The 15,030-nt window shown below is 52.2% G+C and overlaps 5 protein-coding genes across 5 annotated transcripts; 1 reads left to right on the top strand and 4 right to left on the bottom strand.

Annotated features, from left to right (window-relative positions):
• Positions 1-1,069: 1,069 nt before the first annotated feature.
• PUNSTDRAFT_118407 (Flavocytochrome c) lies at positions 1,070-2,781 on the bottom strand. Its single transcript, XM_007380176.1, has one exon. The coding sequence runs from the start codon at positions 2,716-2,718 to the stop codon at positions 1,309-1,311; it is 1,410 nt and encodes a 469-aa protein (XP_007380238.1). The 5' UTR covers positions 2,719-2,781; the 3' UTR covers positions 1,070-1,308.
• A 485-nt stretch (positions 2,782-3,266) lies between these two features.
• Positions 3,267-4,778, bottom strand: PUNSTDRAFT_97478 (uncharacterized protein). Its single transcript, XM_007380177.1, has 7 exons — positions 4,573-4,778; positions 4,388-4,509; positions 4,246-4,328; positions 4,029-4,193; positions 3,933-3,972; positions 3,617-3,871; positions 3,267-3,553 (listed from the first exon to the last, which is right to left on the bottom strand). Exons 1-7 carry the CDS (start codon positions 4,744-4,746, stop codon positions 3,448-3,450), a joined length of 945 nt encoding a protein of 314 aa, XP_007380239.1. The 5' UTR covers positions 4,747-4,778; the 3' UTR covers positions 3,267-3,447.
• Positions 4,779-4,930: 152 nt separating this feature from the next.
• On the bottom strand, positions 4,931-6,610 carry PUNSTDRAFT_81986 (WD40 repeat-like protein). Its single transcript, XM_007380178.1, has 8 exons — positions 6,562-6,610; positions 6,493-6,511; positions 6,273-6,434; positions 5,984-6,205; positions 5,676-5,917; positions 5,530-5,619; positions 5,331-5,470; positions 4,931-5,267 (listed from the first exon to the last, which is right to left on the bottom strand). Exons 1-8 carry the CDS (start codon positions 6,562-6,564, stop codon positions 5,141-5,143), a joined length of 1,005 nt encoding a protein of 334 aa, XP_007380240.1. The 5' UTR covers positions 6,565-6,610; the 3' UTR covers positions 4,931-5,140.
• A 1,345-nt stretch (positions 6,611-7,955) lies between these two features.
• Positions 7,956-10,278, bottom strand: PUNSTDRAFT_60587 (general substrate transporter; the record flags this gene model as incomplete). The annotated part of the gene is made up of 16 exons (XM_007380179.1): positions 7,956-8,143; positions 8,203-8,237; positions 8,288-8,392; positions 8,442-8,626; positions 8,681-8,715; positions 8,771-8,878; positions 8,917-9,012; positions 9,069-9,217; positions 9,295-9,344; positions 9,399-9,492; positions 9,545-9,644; positions 9,694-9,822; positions 9,870-9,894; positions 10,016-10,043; positions 10,091-10,164; positions 10,219-10,278. The coding sequence occupies 16 exons, from the start codon at positions 10,276-10,278 to the stop codon at positions 7,956-7,958; spliced, it is 1,461 nt and encodes a 486-aa protein (XP_007380241.1).
• A 3,127-nt stretch (positions 10,279-13,405) lies between these two features.
• PUNSTDRAFT_60790 (uncharacterized protein) lies at positions 13,406-14,806 on the top strand (the record flags this gene model as incomplete). The annotated part of the gene is made up of 9 exons (XM_007380180.1): positions 13,406-13,554; positions 13,609-13,681; positions 13,742-13,765; positions 13,823-13,920; positions 13,973-14,129; positions 14,185-14,241; positions 14,301-14,560; positions 14,615-14,647; positions 14,701-14,806. The coding sequence occupies 9 exons, from the start codon at positions 13,406-13,408 to the stop codon at positions 14,804-14,806; spliced, it is 957 nt and encodes a 318-aa protein (XP_007380242.1).
• Positions 14,807-15,030: the final 224 nt, after the last annotated feature.

The raw sequence follows: 15,030 nt of genomic DNA on the forward strand, positions 1-15,030 counted from the left end.
TGTAACGGAGTACTCCGTAGCTTAGCCGTAGAGTAAACTTAGAATGGTCGCGGCTCCGCCGCGACTGAGAAATCACAATGTTGACGCGCCCGTTGGGCGCCATATGGTCAAACCTTGCGTGCTTACCTCTACTCCCCGGGCGCCTGATATCTGAGATATGATTATCTCTGATATCTATGGCGTCTCGACTATAAAAACTCGATTGCACGCCTGTATCTACATTCATTCTTGCTATACTACCGGATCCTGCTCTGTTGCCTGCGAGGCGCGTCGTGACACCGCCACCGCCCGCCTCGCCCCCTTACGCTTAACTTACAGGTCAGGTGCTCATCTTCCATGTATTTGCATGTATCCTGTACGTCAGCTTCCCTCTGTCGGTTGTCTGCGTGCTCCGATTGATACATGGATGCCAGCATATCAATGTGTCGGTCTAACGATTTCTCCGGCATTGACATGGGAAGAGGGTTGTCTCTGCTCGACCGATTTGGCCGATTGCGCTCATCACTATCATCAGGCTCTACTCTGGAACATATGCGGAGGTGATTATGTAAATCGAAAGTTCCTAAAACATGGGCCAGCACCACGAACAGCGGCAAAGTAACCGTCTAACCAGAGTCCCTCTTCATGTGAACATGTCTCTGCTATCTCTGATTCGCCTACATCTTATTGAATTGACTATTTCCAGAACTACGCGACGCTGCTGAACATTGCAGCTCGGTCAAACCATACAAAACCTCACTATAGCTCGCCATGGCAAGTTGCGATTTGACCCTACCGAATTTTGCTCAGCTGACGTTGGCGTTTATCAGGGTACCTTACGTCTAAGGAGCATCTTTGCCGACGAGGAAATCAAATCTTTCGTGAGCAAATACTCCAACGGGAGCGACGAGTAGTATGAGCTCCTCGGATACTTCGACAAGCGCAAATCTTTGTGGTCGCGCAGCGGCTGGGAGGTTGTTGTCTTCGCGAACCAGTCTGGGTCGCAGCGCAAGGATGTTTACCTTGAAATCGGTTCCAAGAAAATCGACATCACGTTCAAGGGGTTCGACCATGAACTCGAGATCGTCTACCACTGATCAAGAAGTGGTGTTAGGGACAAGCGGCTTGATTGCCCATGCAGTCGAATGTATAATGTACAAGAGATACTTTATGCGATTTGCTGTCCGTGCCCGTCGCCTTCGTCGTATGATGACGTTGGTCAATCTATTTTACAGTTGCGTACTGCTGCAGTTAAGGCATGACAACACTCTGTTCGCACAAGAGATCGCTCGAGCTCTAAAGGGTAAGCCTAGCTTCGATGCCAATCTTTTACTGGCTCTTGAAAGCCGCCGAAGCCTGGTCCCCGGCTATACGACCAAAGACAACACACTCCAACAAGCTAGACCCGCCCAACCTGTTCTCCCCATGAACACCACCTGTAACCTCCCCGGCTGCCCATAGGCCTGGGATGGCCTTCCCTTCCGCATCCAGAACCTCGCTCCTCTCGTTGATCACCACCCCTCCCATAGTGAAATGCACCACGGGCGTCACATTTCCCACATAAACCAAAGTTTCCGGCTCCACCTTCTTCAAAGCCCAATGCCCGAATGCCTTACGCCCAAACCTATCTTCTGTGTGGCCAGCAGCTGCATCCGCGTACTCTTGCAGCGCCGGCAACACACCTTCACCTAGCTCAGCCACGGTCGTCTTCCGCATCAAGCCCTTCCACATATAGAACCCGAGATGCGTTTCCGCCGCCTTGAAGGTTCCTTCATCCAGCACGATAAGCACGTCCCACTGCTTGATATCCCCTTTTAGGGGTTCGTGCTTGGTAATCGCATCCGTGATGTGTGCCCGAGTCTCCATCTCGTTTACGAACCTCTTGCCTTCCATCAGTAGCACTCCACCCTCCCCTCTCAGCACTTCCGCCGCCAAGATTTTAGCCAGCGACTGCGGCTCCTTCGGATCGACAAATCCAGTGGGATGCACCTGCACCTGCTCCATATCCAGGAGCTGGGCGCCCACGGCCGTGAGCAGATCCTGGGTGCCCTCGCGTGGGTCGCTCGTTGACGGGTAACCCGCGAGGTCAGGCCTATACTTGGCCAGCAGCCCGTTTGCATCGCCCGCGAACCCGCCCGTCGCGAACACCAGCGGCCCATGCAGCTCCTTCGTCTCGCCGTCTTGCGTGTACTCGACGCCCGTGACCTTCTCGCCGCTCTTCAGCACCCGCGTCACGCGGGCCGCGGTCTCAAGCTGAAACAGCGGGCTCTCCTTCAACTGCTTCAGCAGCGTCATGACGATGCTTGCGCCGACGGTAGATTTCTCCGGGCGATGAGTGCGCGGGACGCTATGGCCACCCAGCTGGGCGACCTTGCTCAGATCGACACCCTTCTCGTCGTGTAGCCAGTAGATGGCGCTAGCCGATTGCTCCGTGAGCGTCGATACGAGTTTCTGACGCTGTTCGCGAGCGATCGAGAACACGGATCCAGCGGAGCGGACGGTGTCGTCGTAGAACGTGGTGTCCGGGACCGTTTGGAAGCGCGTCGGGGCGCCATTGATGCCAGATGATGCCTTGATGGAGTTTCCTCCTGGCTTCTGAGCGCGATCGAGCAGGTGGACGGGGACGCCATGGGAGATGAGTTGGGAGGCGGCTGAAAGGCCGGCGAGGCCGGAGCCGACCACGATGGCGCCTTGCGCGATGGAGGTTGACGTTGCGAACTTGGTTGCTGTGGTCGCCATAAGGGTCTTGTAGAGGTACGCGATGATAGGGACCACGAGGGAGAGAGCGAGATGCTGGAGGACAGTGCGGCGATTCATTGGCGGGTAACGCACTTGCTCCTTGATATTCTCTCCGGGCAGTCCATGGAGTGTGAATCTCGCAGTCGTTCCATATTGTTCTAGGCGCGACGCTGCTTGCTAAACATTGGGTTATGTTGTTCAAAGCCTGAGGCCTGAGGTCCTTGCACCGCCTAGACTCGAGGTCCAGTCTCACAAGGGGCACAATCCCGGCCTGCGCCGTGAGATGCTGGAGTCCAAGGAGGTGGTATACGGCCGGAACAGGCGCACGCAGACAACAACCCTTACCTTATGGGCAGCCGGGGAAGGAACGCGTCCAGAGAAGTAAACATATATGAAGACTGTGGCGTGCAAGCGTTGACTCGGATACAAACATGATTGAATCCGAAGACCCCAGTTGAGGTTCTCCCAATTAGATATGGGTGGCGAAGAGTTGACCATGTGTTGTGATGCACATGCCGCATCTTCGAAGGCGGACGGAAGGGAGCAACGAGAAAAGTTGAATTCACGGTGAAGACAAAGCAATAAGGATACATTCAGGAAATCGCGTTTCCTCGGAGCGCTCGACGCCCTCGAACGTCCGAATTCATGAAGCCAAACGGTGGTGCGTAACTCAATATGAAAGAGTCCCGGTACTATGTATGTAAATCTACCCGGAGCTGCTGACATTGTCTATAGCGAAGTGTATATAGGTAATCCAATCAGCGTGATCAATGTTAATTGACAGAGAAGAGTCCATGCCAACGCAGGCATCTGCAATCGAGATGCAGCGGATTTGCTGTGGACGTTGGGACATAAGCACGAGCTAGCGCAGGAGGATAGAATAAAGGAGCGGACTCACCTCCCCGCGGGGGCGGCGGTGATCTTGACAGTGAGAACCGCGACCAGACCGTCGCACGCGTTGATCCCGTTGCCGCCGACAGTCAGGTTGTGGTTGATGCCGATGCTCGTGTTCTGGAGCAGACCCGAGACGTACGACACGTCCGTCTTGTAGCTGTACCCGTTGTATGAGGTCGAACCGGAGTAGGTGGAGGAGTTGGTCAGATTAAGGGTTGGAATGGATTGCCCGCCTGTGGCATTGCCTACGAGCCAATCACTGGAGAAGCCGGGTTGAGGCCAAGAAGGTACGAGAGGACGAAAGGAAGTGTGGGACATACCGACCGAGGTTGTACCCATTGAAGATGATGTCATGGTCGTCTGGTTCCGCGGTGAGCAAGGGACGGCAGACTGCTCTTGAGGGCAGGGATACGTACCTGATATAGGCTTCTCGTATGAAACGCCTAAGAACACAGCATTGCTCTTCGCGCTTTTGCCGTTCTGTACCCAGTATCGGAAGTGATTGCCTCCTTTGATAGTTTCCTGACATGTGCCCAAAGCGGGGTCACCATAGTCCCAACGTATGACCGCCGTCTCGTTTACTGTCAAGCTATATGAGCGCATGCCGGGTCATAACATGCCACAGGGACGTACGATAACCGTTCCCGTCTCCAAGGTTCGCGGCCTGGTCGGAGCCAGAGTGTTGTCCGAGACACTCGGAAGAAAAGCCTAACGATCTGCAGAAGCCGAAACGACTTAGGGATTGCCTAACTGTTAGGGAGTGTGTGGTGCGCACGTGAAGTAGTTCCGTAGGCCACCACTGGTGGATTGGTCAACAAGGACGGCCTTGTCCGAATTAGCGGATATGATAGCGTTAAGAGGTTCGCCTTGGCCGGCAGGGAAGGTATTGGAAACTTGCTGTAGCGCGGACCTCCGTGTCAGACAACGCTCGGAGGATGCGGCTTGCATGCGTCAACATACCGTGAGCATAGCGCCTCCGTTGCTTAATGGATTGTAGAATCCGTCGGAGGGAATGGCACGTCGGTTAAGAGGGTGCCTTGGGCTGTACGGTGCTCCACGAGCTTGCGGTTGTTCGAGGGCGAACGAGAGAGAGGGTATAGTCAAGAGCACGTAAAATATCGTTCGTAGATCCATAGCTGATGTTCAAACTGTCATGCGGAAAGACCGTGTAGGGAGGAGGAGGGTGGCCGAAGGGAGACGGAGGAAGAGATGTTGGACGAGAAGCTCTGCAGCCGCCGCCGACTCCGGAGATGTCAGGCTTTTGCCACGCCGATCGCGGTGTACACTCTGCTGGAGAACAATGACGAAATTGTATGCTGGATGTACAGTTGAACAGCTTTTGCAGTCAAGCACTCGGGATACGGGATGTGTGTATGGTAGTACGACTGTGAACAATACCGAGCAACTACTCTCACACATACATCACACAGAAATACAATGTGAGGGGCGCCTCCCAAAGAATGCGGACATCGAAGTATGGAAATTTCCATCCTGTCTCGAGGATAGCAACAGGCAACCTCTTCCACGCCTACTCTGAGATCTCAATGTCTCCGTACGGCTTTGCCCTGAAGTAGCTCTCGTCGAAGTGGTGGACGCGAACGAAGCCGTCTTCCCCACCAGACGCGAACATCTCGCCACGAGGGTGTACGGCGATACTATATGGAACACAGAGAAGCACACGGTCAGAAAACGCTTTCGAAGTACTTCGAAGAACGTACGTGTTCAGCGGTCCGAAGTGGCCCTTCACTCGGCCAACCTCTTCCTCGAATACCTTATGCCAAAACCGGGCCTCAAACTTACCCTGGCGCGCGGAGGTGGTCGTGACGTTCATCGCCTCCTGACCACCACCAAGGATGACCTGTGCAATTGAATTGGTTCAGGCATGTGTGCCAGAGTGACAAGCTGAGTAATACGCACATAGGGCTTTTTTGGCGTGATGGAAGCACTGTTCAGCGGGGTCTCTGTGGTGTATGTCTTCAACACTGTCAAGGACTTTGTCTCGTGTATCTGCGTACGGGGTGTTAGTGATGTCTCCGCTTTCAGAAGGACTAGCCAAGACATACCCTCGCTGACTTGTCCTTGCTGCTGGTAATGAAATACGTCCGATCGGGGCTCATCTGCAAGTCCGTCACGACATCTCCGTGCGCACGCTCGTTGCTGTTGATCTCATCGCCAGTCTTCATGTCGAACAACGCGACTTTTCCTGACTCATGCCCAGTAACGATGATTCCTGGAACGTAACTGAAGGCGCAAACAGTCGCCTTCGAGCCGATGGGGTTGAACATGTGTACGGGCTCTTTGCTCTCTGATTTATGGATAGCGAAGTGGTCCGTTAGCTCTTGTTCGTTGGCACCAATGTGATACAGCGCACGTTTTGTCCCGTCCCCGGTCCTGTTAATGTTGAACACACGGATGGCACCCTGGTAGCCCATCCGTTGTTCCGTGATGCAGACGACCTGATCGTCATCCTCGTTGAACGCCACCCTCTTCACCGCAGTCGGGAACTCCCACTTGTAGAGACACTTGCCCGTCGAGACCTCCCACAGTCGCATCTCGTTGTCGGCAGAGCCTGATACCAAGAATCTTGAGGAAGCTGCGAAACGCAACATGCATCGCGACTTGAGCCAATGGCAAGAATCGACAAAAAGGATTCTACGCACAATCGACATCCACAGTCCATACTGTGCCGTTATGCCCATCGTACGTCCCTAACCGCTCGCCGTTGTGCGTAAACCAGACGTTGATAACATGGTCTTTTGAGCAGGAGAAAAGAAGGTCGCCTTCTGCGTTGAACTTGATCTGGGTCAGCGACCGTTCGTGCCCTAACAGAGAGACGGAAAATCAGCTTGCTTCGAGAGGGTCCAGTTAGCAGGCACCGACCTTGCAGTAATATAGGTCTCTAGAACTTGATCAAGCAGCTGTAACAGACTTAATCGGACAACGACGAACCATGGTGTGCTACGTGGAGGTCCTGGATGACACGGTGTGCGGAGACTCGAGAGGACCTATGGATGAGCCCAAGGAAACTTTGGGTCCGGAGATGATCTGAGTCGTACACCCAAATTAGGGTTCAAGTTGACTCTATGCTCGTACGTCCGATCTCAGACTACGTCGTTACGCACCTCTACTTCCGTCCCAACGGAGTAAATCGGTGAGGGCACATTCCCGGACTCTACTATCCTGTGCTCTCCAGGACTTGGACCGATACTATCCGACGTTACACACAAGCCGACATCCGATGTCATGCATTGTATTCGCTGCCGCCCTCGGACCTCCGCCCATCCGATTTGACGCGAATCTATGGTCGTCGTCCTATGGGGTACCACAGAGCTATATAGCTCGGTGCTCAAATCTCACAGATGCTGTACATGTTCGTCGACGGCATGCCATGGCATGGCGCTGACGCGGTGCGGCTCGTCCAGCGGGCCTTCCGTTGCCAATCAGATCGCGAGAAGGCGCCGACGCCAATGGCTACATGAGATGGGTTCGCCTCGTGTAGCCCCCAGTGACAGCCTTTATATGCACGAATAGATTGGATGCTGCGGCATTCTCATCACTCGCTGCATACTATGTTCGCCCCCAGGTTCATACTCAACGTATCGCTGAGGAAGGGATATGCTGGCCTTGCGGCAACCGCTAGCCACCGCAGTCGCCTCTGGGTCTCCGGAACGGCAGGAGATTCGCACGGCACATATATGCGGGGTAGGTGAAGTACTGGTGGATCCTGCTCCTCCGACCTAATCACTCCCCTAGGTCATTACAATGATATGTCGCTGACGGCAGCCGTCGTCCGCAGACATCGACTTGTCTTGAAGCAGTTGATTGGTTCAGAGTCAGAGCTGAACGGATTGGCTGTTATACATTCCGCAAGATGGTTGGCGTCGTTGATGCAGTAAGTGCCAACAATCTATGCCATGTATTTTTGGCTCATTTGATGCTCTATGCTCAGGCCAGCCACAATAGATGATACTGTATCGGACATGAGGTCATCGTTGACTGACGTTGTCACCGTGAGACCATCCGAGACGTTGTTCGTGTTCATCATACGGCTGTCAGACGCTCATTACTTGATATCACGCAATGGGCTGGGCGACCTGGCCGATTTGCAACCGATGGCACGTCCGGAGCGACCAACAGCGGGTGTCAAAACACGACCCTTACGGCCCAGGTGAAGGGCTACGACGGGCCTAGTTATGCGCGTGTCCATGGCAGGACTGTCTCGTTGATGCGGAACACTATCACACTGAATGAGATGACATTGTAGCATAGGTGGCGCAATTTGTATTGATCACTATAAGTTGGCTTGGAATTGTATATGGCCAGCTGTCGTATATGTACAATTTTCAGGATTCCTTCTCGTCGTCTGCAATGGTCGGCTTGAACCTGAACCTGTGCTCGGTGCTGTATTTGACAGGATTTGGCTGTTTGAACACCTCTTCAATCTCTTCAAGAGTAAAGCCCTTCGTCTCTACCACGGTGAAATAGATGACGATAACTTCAAATAGGTCCCAGAACACGAAGATGAGGTAGACTATTGTGTGTCAATTGTATCAGTCATATATATCAGTGAGAGGTAAGTGTGCCTCGCACCTTTCCAACCGATCTTTTGTAGTGCGACCGGTAAACTAGTCTCCATGATAAAACACGCATGCTGAGGAAGCAGACGAAAACATACCCAAAGGTATTAATGCAGGATGATCCTTGCGTGATTATGTTGAGAAAGCCTAGTCCCTTGGCTCGAGATTCGTAGCTGAGGACCTCCATGGGGTACAGTGCTTGCCTGTTGGAATTTTCAGTTAAGCACTAAGCGGCATGACAACAATGCATACATCGCGGTCCATCCAAAGGAAAAGACTACCCCAAAGAGGAATATAAATGCCACACCAGCGTTAGAGCGAGCTGCGTTTCCTGTCTCGCTGAGCAGTCCGCTAACAATCGCCAGGATAATGGTGATGCCGGCGGTTCCAATGAGCAGTGTTCTACGTCGACCGATACGGTCAACGAGAGCCGAGCCCTAGGTAACATGTTGTTCAAGACAAACAACTTGGTTACATTTGATGCAACTCACAGTTAAAGCGCCCATGTAAGAAGTGATGGAATTCACTGGGATCGTCGTCAGTACTGCGTGCATGGGTTTTACAAAGGTACAAGCACAAACCGAAATTGAGAGTCAGTTGCTTGTTTTGACTCTTGATACCAGCGTCCTTCAGAAGCACAGGCAGGAAATAGGTGATGAGACCATTTCCTGAGAGTTGGCCAAAAGCGCCTGATATGCAGATCAATACATGAAGGAGCCTGCGAGACGATAGAAAAATGAGTGCGTGCCGATGATGATGACCAATAGTGTACGGTAACGGTCTGTAGCGGTTCGGAAGAGAGGACGGAAGTCCCACCAGCGTTCTGAAGATGCCGCCATCAGATCATTCAATCGCAGATACAAAAGCAGAGTGTCGTACTGTCGCTACCATCCAAAGCAACCTTCTCCTCAATTTCTTCCATTTCCAGGTCAATCAAAGGCGAGTTCACGTTTCCGGTCTGGGAATGAAGCTTGGCGAGTATTTGCCTGGCCTCGTCTTTGCGTCCTACGCTGTAGAGCCATCGGGGACTGCGCGTGCATACCAAAAAATATCGGGATGTGTTATAATGACATTGATTCTAGTGAGGAAGAGAGAGAAGACTGACGATTCAGGGCATGTGAATACAAGCAGGACGTTCAGGGCAGCGGGAACGAGCTATACAGGAAGAGCTCGGAAATCTATTCGAGGTTTGAACGGGACACTTCGCACCTGTACGAAGATAGGAAGGCGCCACGACCAGTTGTTGTTATAGCGTCCCGTGGAAACCATCATCCCGCTGGCCGTGATCTGGCCAACGAAGTAGCTTTGAAAGTGTCAAACGGGTTGCTATCGTATGAATAGACTAATCACCGTACAAAGAGTTCAACAGTCCCATGAACAGACCACGGTGTTGCGGTGGGGTAAGCTCTCCGAGGAATGACTTGGCCGATGCACCCGCAGTTCCGGAACCAAGACCTGAGTAGGACTTCAGCAAGTGTATCCTATGAAGGTAATACGGTTCGACCTGTCAGATATCTGCCTCCAATGAAAGTTGCGCGATTCTTGGCAGTAGCAGTCACACACGCGCCAATGACGATCATGAGGTTGCCACAGAACATCGAGACCCGCCTGCCGAACATGTCAGGTAGTATAGCTGTGATGTGGAATAGGTGAGAGTATTATTAATCCCGGACCCTGTACATACTGACAAGCAGGTATAGTCGCGCTGGAATGATGTAAACATGCAGGCAGTCAATAATCCTATTGTGATCACTCACGAGAGCGAGCCACTATAGCAAGTAGAGGCATGCCCATGAGCCTGAAATCGAGAGCCTTGGGCGATGTACGCACATGGTGTAGACGCCAAAAACGATGCTGAGATATGTCAGACAGATTCGATTTCGAATACGCGGATCATTCACCTAGTCTTAGCCCCAGCGGATGACATGTCGAAGTACGTTTGGTACTGTTTCATGCTGTTGATGCCTCCCATGACCTGAGGCGCGCTACGTCTTAAGATAATGTAACACAAACGATACTCAATGCTCACCGTTCCGTCGAACCCACTGTCACCAGAGCAAAAACAGGCGACGAGGATGATGAGGTACATCTTCAGCCCAGGAAATCAATATCGAACCCCATGCCAAGTCAAAAGGATATCACCTGGAATGCACGCCGTGACCAATTGTCAACGCCGGGATCTACAGCAAGAGCAGCAGTCAACGCGGCCTGCTTTTCTTCTGGCGTGCGTCTGCGATGTTTCTTGTCTTCAACGTGCTCTAACACTTCGTTATCCTTGACATCGAAGTCCTGATCGGAGATGCGAGTATCGTCTTGGGTCGACATGGCAGAACAGGGGGCAAGGGCTCAAACCAAAAGTGATCGAGCACGAAAGTAGTAGATAACGTCCTCCCTGGGCGTATGCTGGAGTATCGGAGGATGGCGAATCATGCAGAAGCATTGCCAAGACAGGGATACGACAACACGTGAAGGCTTATTTGAATTCGTCGTATATAGTCGTACTGAATATGACCGAGGTATCAGCGCCTTCGTCCAGAAGCAGCCACTTCATGACGAGATGCTCTCACCCTGATGGCAATGTCTGCCGTAGGCCTGTGTCGGTATCTAATCCTGACTCCTGCAGGTAGGCAAACGGAGCGTTCAGCAATGGAGCTGGCCCGTGTCCCTGCATGTTCATTTGCAATTTGGGATAAGAAATCCCACCCACAGGGACAACTTCATGTACGCTCCGGTACGAGAGATTCTTGATACGTGCGGGTCAAGGGTGAACGTCCCGAAGGCGTTGCCAATCCGGGCGACCTCGTGACCAGGTATCTTCAGAGAAGATAGCGAGCCATGAAGCGTTGAAGGCTGCCGTCCATTCGTCAATCCCTCTGAAATGTGCTGTGTTACCAGACCTATTACCCAGCGCACAAGTGACAGCAATTCTTCATCAGTGATAATAGCAGAACCGAAGACTCCGCGGCTGACGCACGGTTATCTGGAGTATATCAGTATCTCGAGTGGAGCGTCAGGAGCAATAAGGTTCACGGTTGTTTCTCCGTCGACCAAGAAGTTCGCAGCAACATCAAGTCCGATACCGGCGCCATGCAGACGAAGCTGGTTGAGCAACGCTACCATATACATACATCCCACCCGCCAGCCTTGGAGCCAGAAGCTGTGGATCGGGGACGAGGTATGCTTGTGGAAGGTCCGCAGCCGTGAAGACGAGCGAGTCGTCTGTTACGGTGCGGTGTTTCAGCACCAGGCACTGCGTTGCGGGCGTAACCCGAAAAAGTGCGATAACCGAATATGCCCCCACTTCGTGAGTTGTCCTGTTGAATGTCATCGATGAGAGGCGAATGGAGTATGTCAATGATCCTGACCACCTGATTACTGAAGTACCACATGGCGCAAAGCATTTATCTTGGCCAAGGAGACATATCGCATGAACCGTCCGTACCTGCGAACAGGTGAGTCTCGCGTGTGCAGTAAAACACGAAAGTATAGAGCGTATCAGCTATGCGTACGAACCCATTTAGCTGCAAGATATTCGAGCAATCAGAGGCCGGTAGCAGGATGCTCTCTAAGAGGTCTAGTTCGGGCATAGTTTGGATGTCGACTTCCAGACTTCTGAGCCGAGAAACATGAGGATACGAGGTTACCCGGCCAAGGAGCAAAAATCGAGCGACTTCAGCACAGGTGTAGTATCTCAGGTTCTTCCAAAATGATACCGCCATCCCTGTGGAAGAATGGCATCCTCAGTCTTCCATGTTGTTGAGCTTCCGATGCTGGGCAGCCGCGACGTAGCGAGCAGAACCCGTCGTTGGACCGGAACGTGCAACCATTGAGCCACAAATCTACGCGGCAGTCTCCATTGTTGATCATCACACAAGAGAAGAAGAGCTTATGACTGGTAGGTAGGTAGGTAGGTAGATTGCTGACGAGGTCCCGGTAGCGGAACAGCCGGTTGCTGCGCTGCACGTACGCCACTCGTGCAGTCGACAGCGTGCCAAGCAGCTCGACGGTTTTCGTGAGCTGATGAGGCCGACCGCACCGTCTCACCACCGGCACCAAAAAATCCTAGGTACATGTGTACATACAGTGCTATGTAATGTATTGTATAAGCTCAAGCTTAAGCAAGACAGGTACTATGGATGCACCATAAATGCAATAGTGTACCATCAATGCAATCGGTCTGAAATCTCGTCACTGCGGGGCTCCCTCTCATCCTAATCCCTACATATTAAATTGAGTGCATATACAGTACTATCTAATGATATGTTCCAAAGGAACAGAGCGAAGCATTAGGGGATGGGCCTCCAGAAAATGCGCAACGTCGTTTGGGGAACCATCCAAGCATGCTCTAGCATGAAGACACGGCTCGGCTCAAGGGATCTGAGCTGATAAAAATCTGAATATATTCAAGTATACTCTATACTATACAGAAGGTACGTCTGTCAATCCCGATACGTGATATCTGCAACTTTGTGCTTGCTATGCAAGGATTACTGGCGGAGGTGCCATGAATGCAATTGAAGCTCCGCTTCAAATGCTGACAAAGCAGGGTCAGATTGCAGGATCTCCCCGCCAGAAGGTCGCGGCCTCGGCTTCTCGGCCTTGGGGGACCCGTTGTGCAATCTGCAGAGTCATCGACACGTCCTACCGGCATCGCTCTGGCAAGGCATCCCGCGTAGGAAAATATTTGAGGTTTGACATACAGCTGCTACATGGTTTTGGCTACCATATGATCTAGCTTCTGGGTGGATTGGCAATGAAATGACGATTTTGAACCATCAATGCAATCGAAATTGCATTGATGGTACATCCATAGTAGTAGACCGGTGCAGACAAGCCAGACTTCGCGAGGCCTCAATTGGAATCCCTCTACTCCCAATACGGCAAGCCCCCCTTTCTAAGATGTGAAGCTTGCCCACTCACGGCGACTGTGACGGCCCGGCCGGTTCAGGTCCTTAGGAGCCTGCTGGCAAACACCCAAATATATGCACCTTGTTGGACTCCCCGTGCCATCTCAGTCATGATCGCAAAGAAAGAAAAACTTGATCCCTCCCGACCGTACCGGCGCGTCATCAGCTGATAGGTCCGAGTGACAACCTGGCGGCCCGCCGTCTGCCTTCGACCACCGTATATACGATCCTACAATATGAAGGTGCCGCTGGTTCATCGCAATATTCCTGTCCTCGAGCGCAGGGGAAAGAATGCTCGACTTCATCTGGATGTTATGCACGCTTGCAGCGTTTCCTAGCGTTGTCAATGGTGGCCAATTCAAGAAGCCGTCATTTCGCTGGTCGGACATAGAATACGTCTACGCGTTCGGAGACTCTTACACGTTCGTGCAAGGCACTCTGGGACATGCCAATTTTAGGTACGGCGACAAACCATCAGGCTTACAGCTGCGGAGTATGTTAACCGTTTCTAGCTTCATAGGCGACGCGTTCAACCTGCCGTTCACCCCGAAGCAACTCTTGTCGAATCAAATCATCCCCAAGAACGTAAGATCACACATGTGAGGAACTGTTCTTCATGCACACTAAACCGGATTGGACGTATAGACGAGTTCCGATGGTTCGAATTGGGTGAATAACTCGATACTCACCCGCATGGACGGATTTTCTAAACCACCGCATTCACAGATCGAGTTCCTGACTGGCTGTCTCGGTGGTCACCCGTCATCCTGCCGGAGGCAGCTATGGGACTTCGCCTTCGCCGGTTCTGACATTGACGCGAATCTGTACGTCCTCGCGATACTACCTTAGTAACATTCCTTTCTGACGTCCTGCAAGGCTGCCTCTGCACCACAACTTCACGGTTCCCCTCGTGGACCAAGTGAAGCAATTCGTCACCTACGCCAAGGACGTCATTCCCCATCCGGCCAAAAAGACGCTCACTGCTTGGTGGATTGGCATCAACGACACCGGGGATAGCTCCAACAATGCCAGTGTGGGTCCTCTTTGATAAATTTCCGCGACACCCGGTCACATCTGTAATTCCACAGATTACTGACTGGAACGCGTTCTGGGACGCAGAGATGACGTCCTACTTCAACGCCGTGGTGAGCCCATCTCAGGAGTACCTTACTATTGCCGGATGCTTAGAAGTTCCGTTTGGTAGCAATCCGCCTTTGACAACGGCCTCCGAGGCGCGCATTTGTTCATCAATGTTCCACCTGAAGAACGCAACCCCGCGTCCCTCGGCAAGAACAACACGGCGTACACTGCTCACATTCAACAATACAACTCCCTTCTGGCAGACTACGTGGCCAACTTCGCGAAGAAAAATCCGTCTGACAATGTCCTCACGTTCGACGCGCATACTTGGTTTAACAAGATCCTCGATGACGCGTCCGCATACGGGTTTACTAACACTACAGGGTCAGCATCCTTCCTTCCCGACGAATCTCTGTGCTGATCATTCAACTTGCGCAGATTTTGCGAGTGCAAGGACTCGTCGTACTTCTGGTGCGTATCATACTTCACTAACAGGTAATTGACGAATATTCACCATGACCCAGGTTCAACACCGGACATCCCACCGAACACGTCCATCGCCTACTCGCCCAAGCAATTGAGCAGCACCTTGAGGCGGCCTCCATAAAACGCACTAGTCTATCCGTGTAAAATAGAACGCATTGCTCCCCATTGACAGGCAACCGTAATGCGTACATGATATAGGATGAATATATTCATTGCAGTACGCATGAGCATTCTACGGGATGGATATCAGCGTGCATACCGGAACATGCCACCAGGCATGGGCCTTCTCTCCTTATTCTTCCACTCAATAAGATTATCAAGCTTGAAATATCTCTGTGGTTCTGAGGCACTTACATGAGCGTCCGGTA

This window comes from Punctularia strigosozonata, assembly GCF_000264995.1.
Source record: "Punctularia strigosozonata HHB-11173 SS5 unplaced genomic scaffold PUNSTscaffold_2, whole genome shotgun sequence".
NCBI classification, from domain to species: domain Eukaryota; kingdom Fungi; phylum Basidiomycota; class Agaricomycetes; order Corticiales; family Punctulariaceae; genus Punctularia; species Punctularia strigosozonata.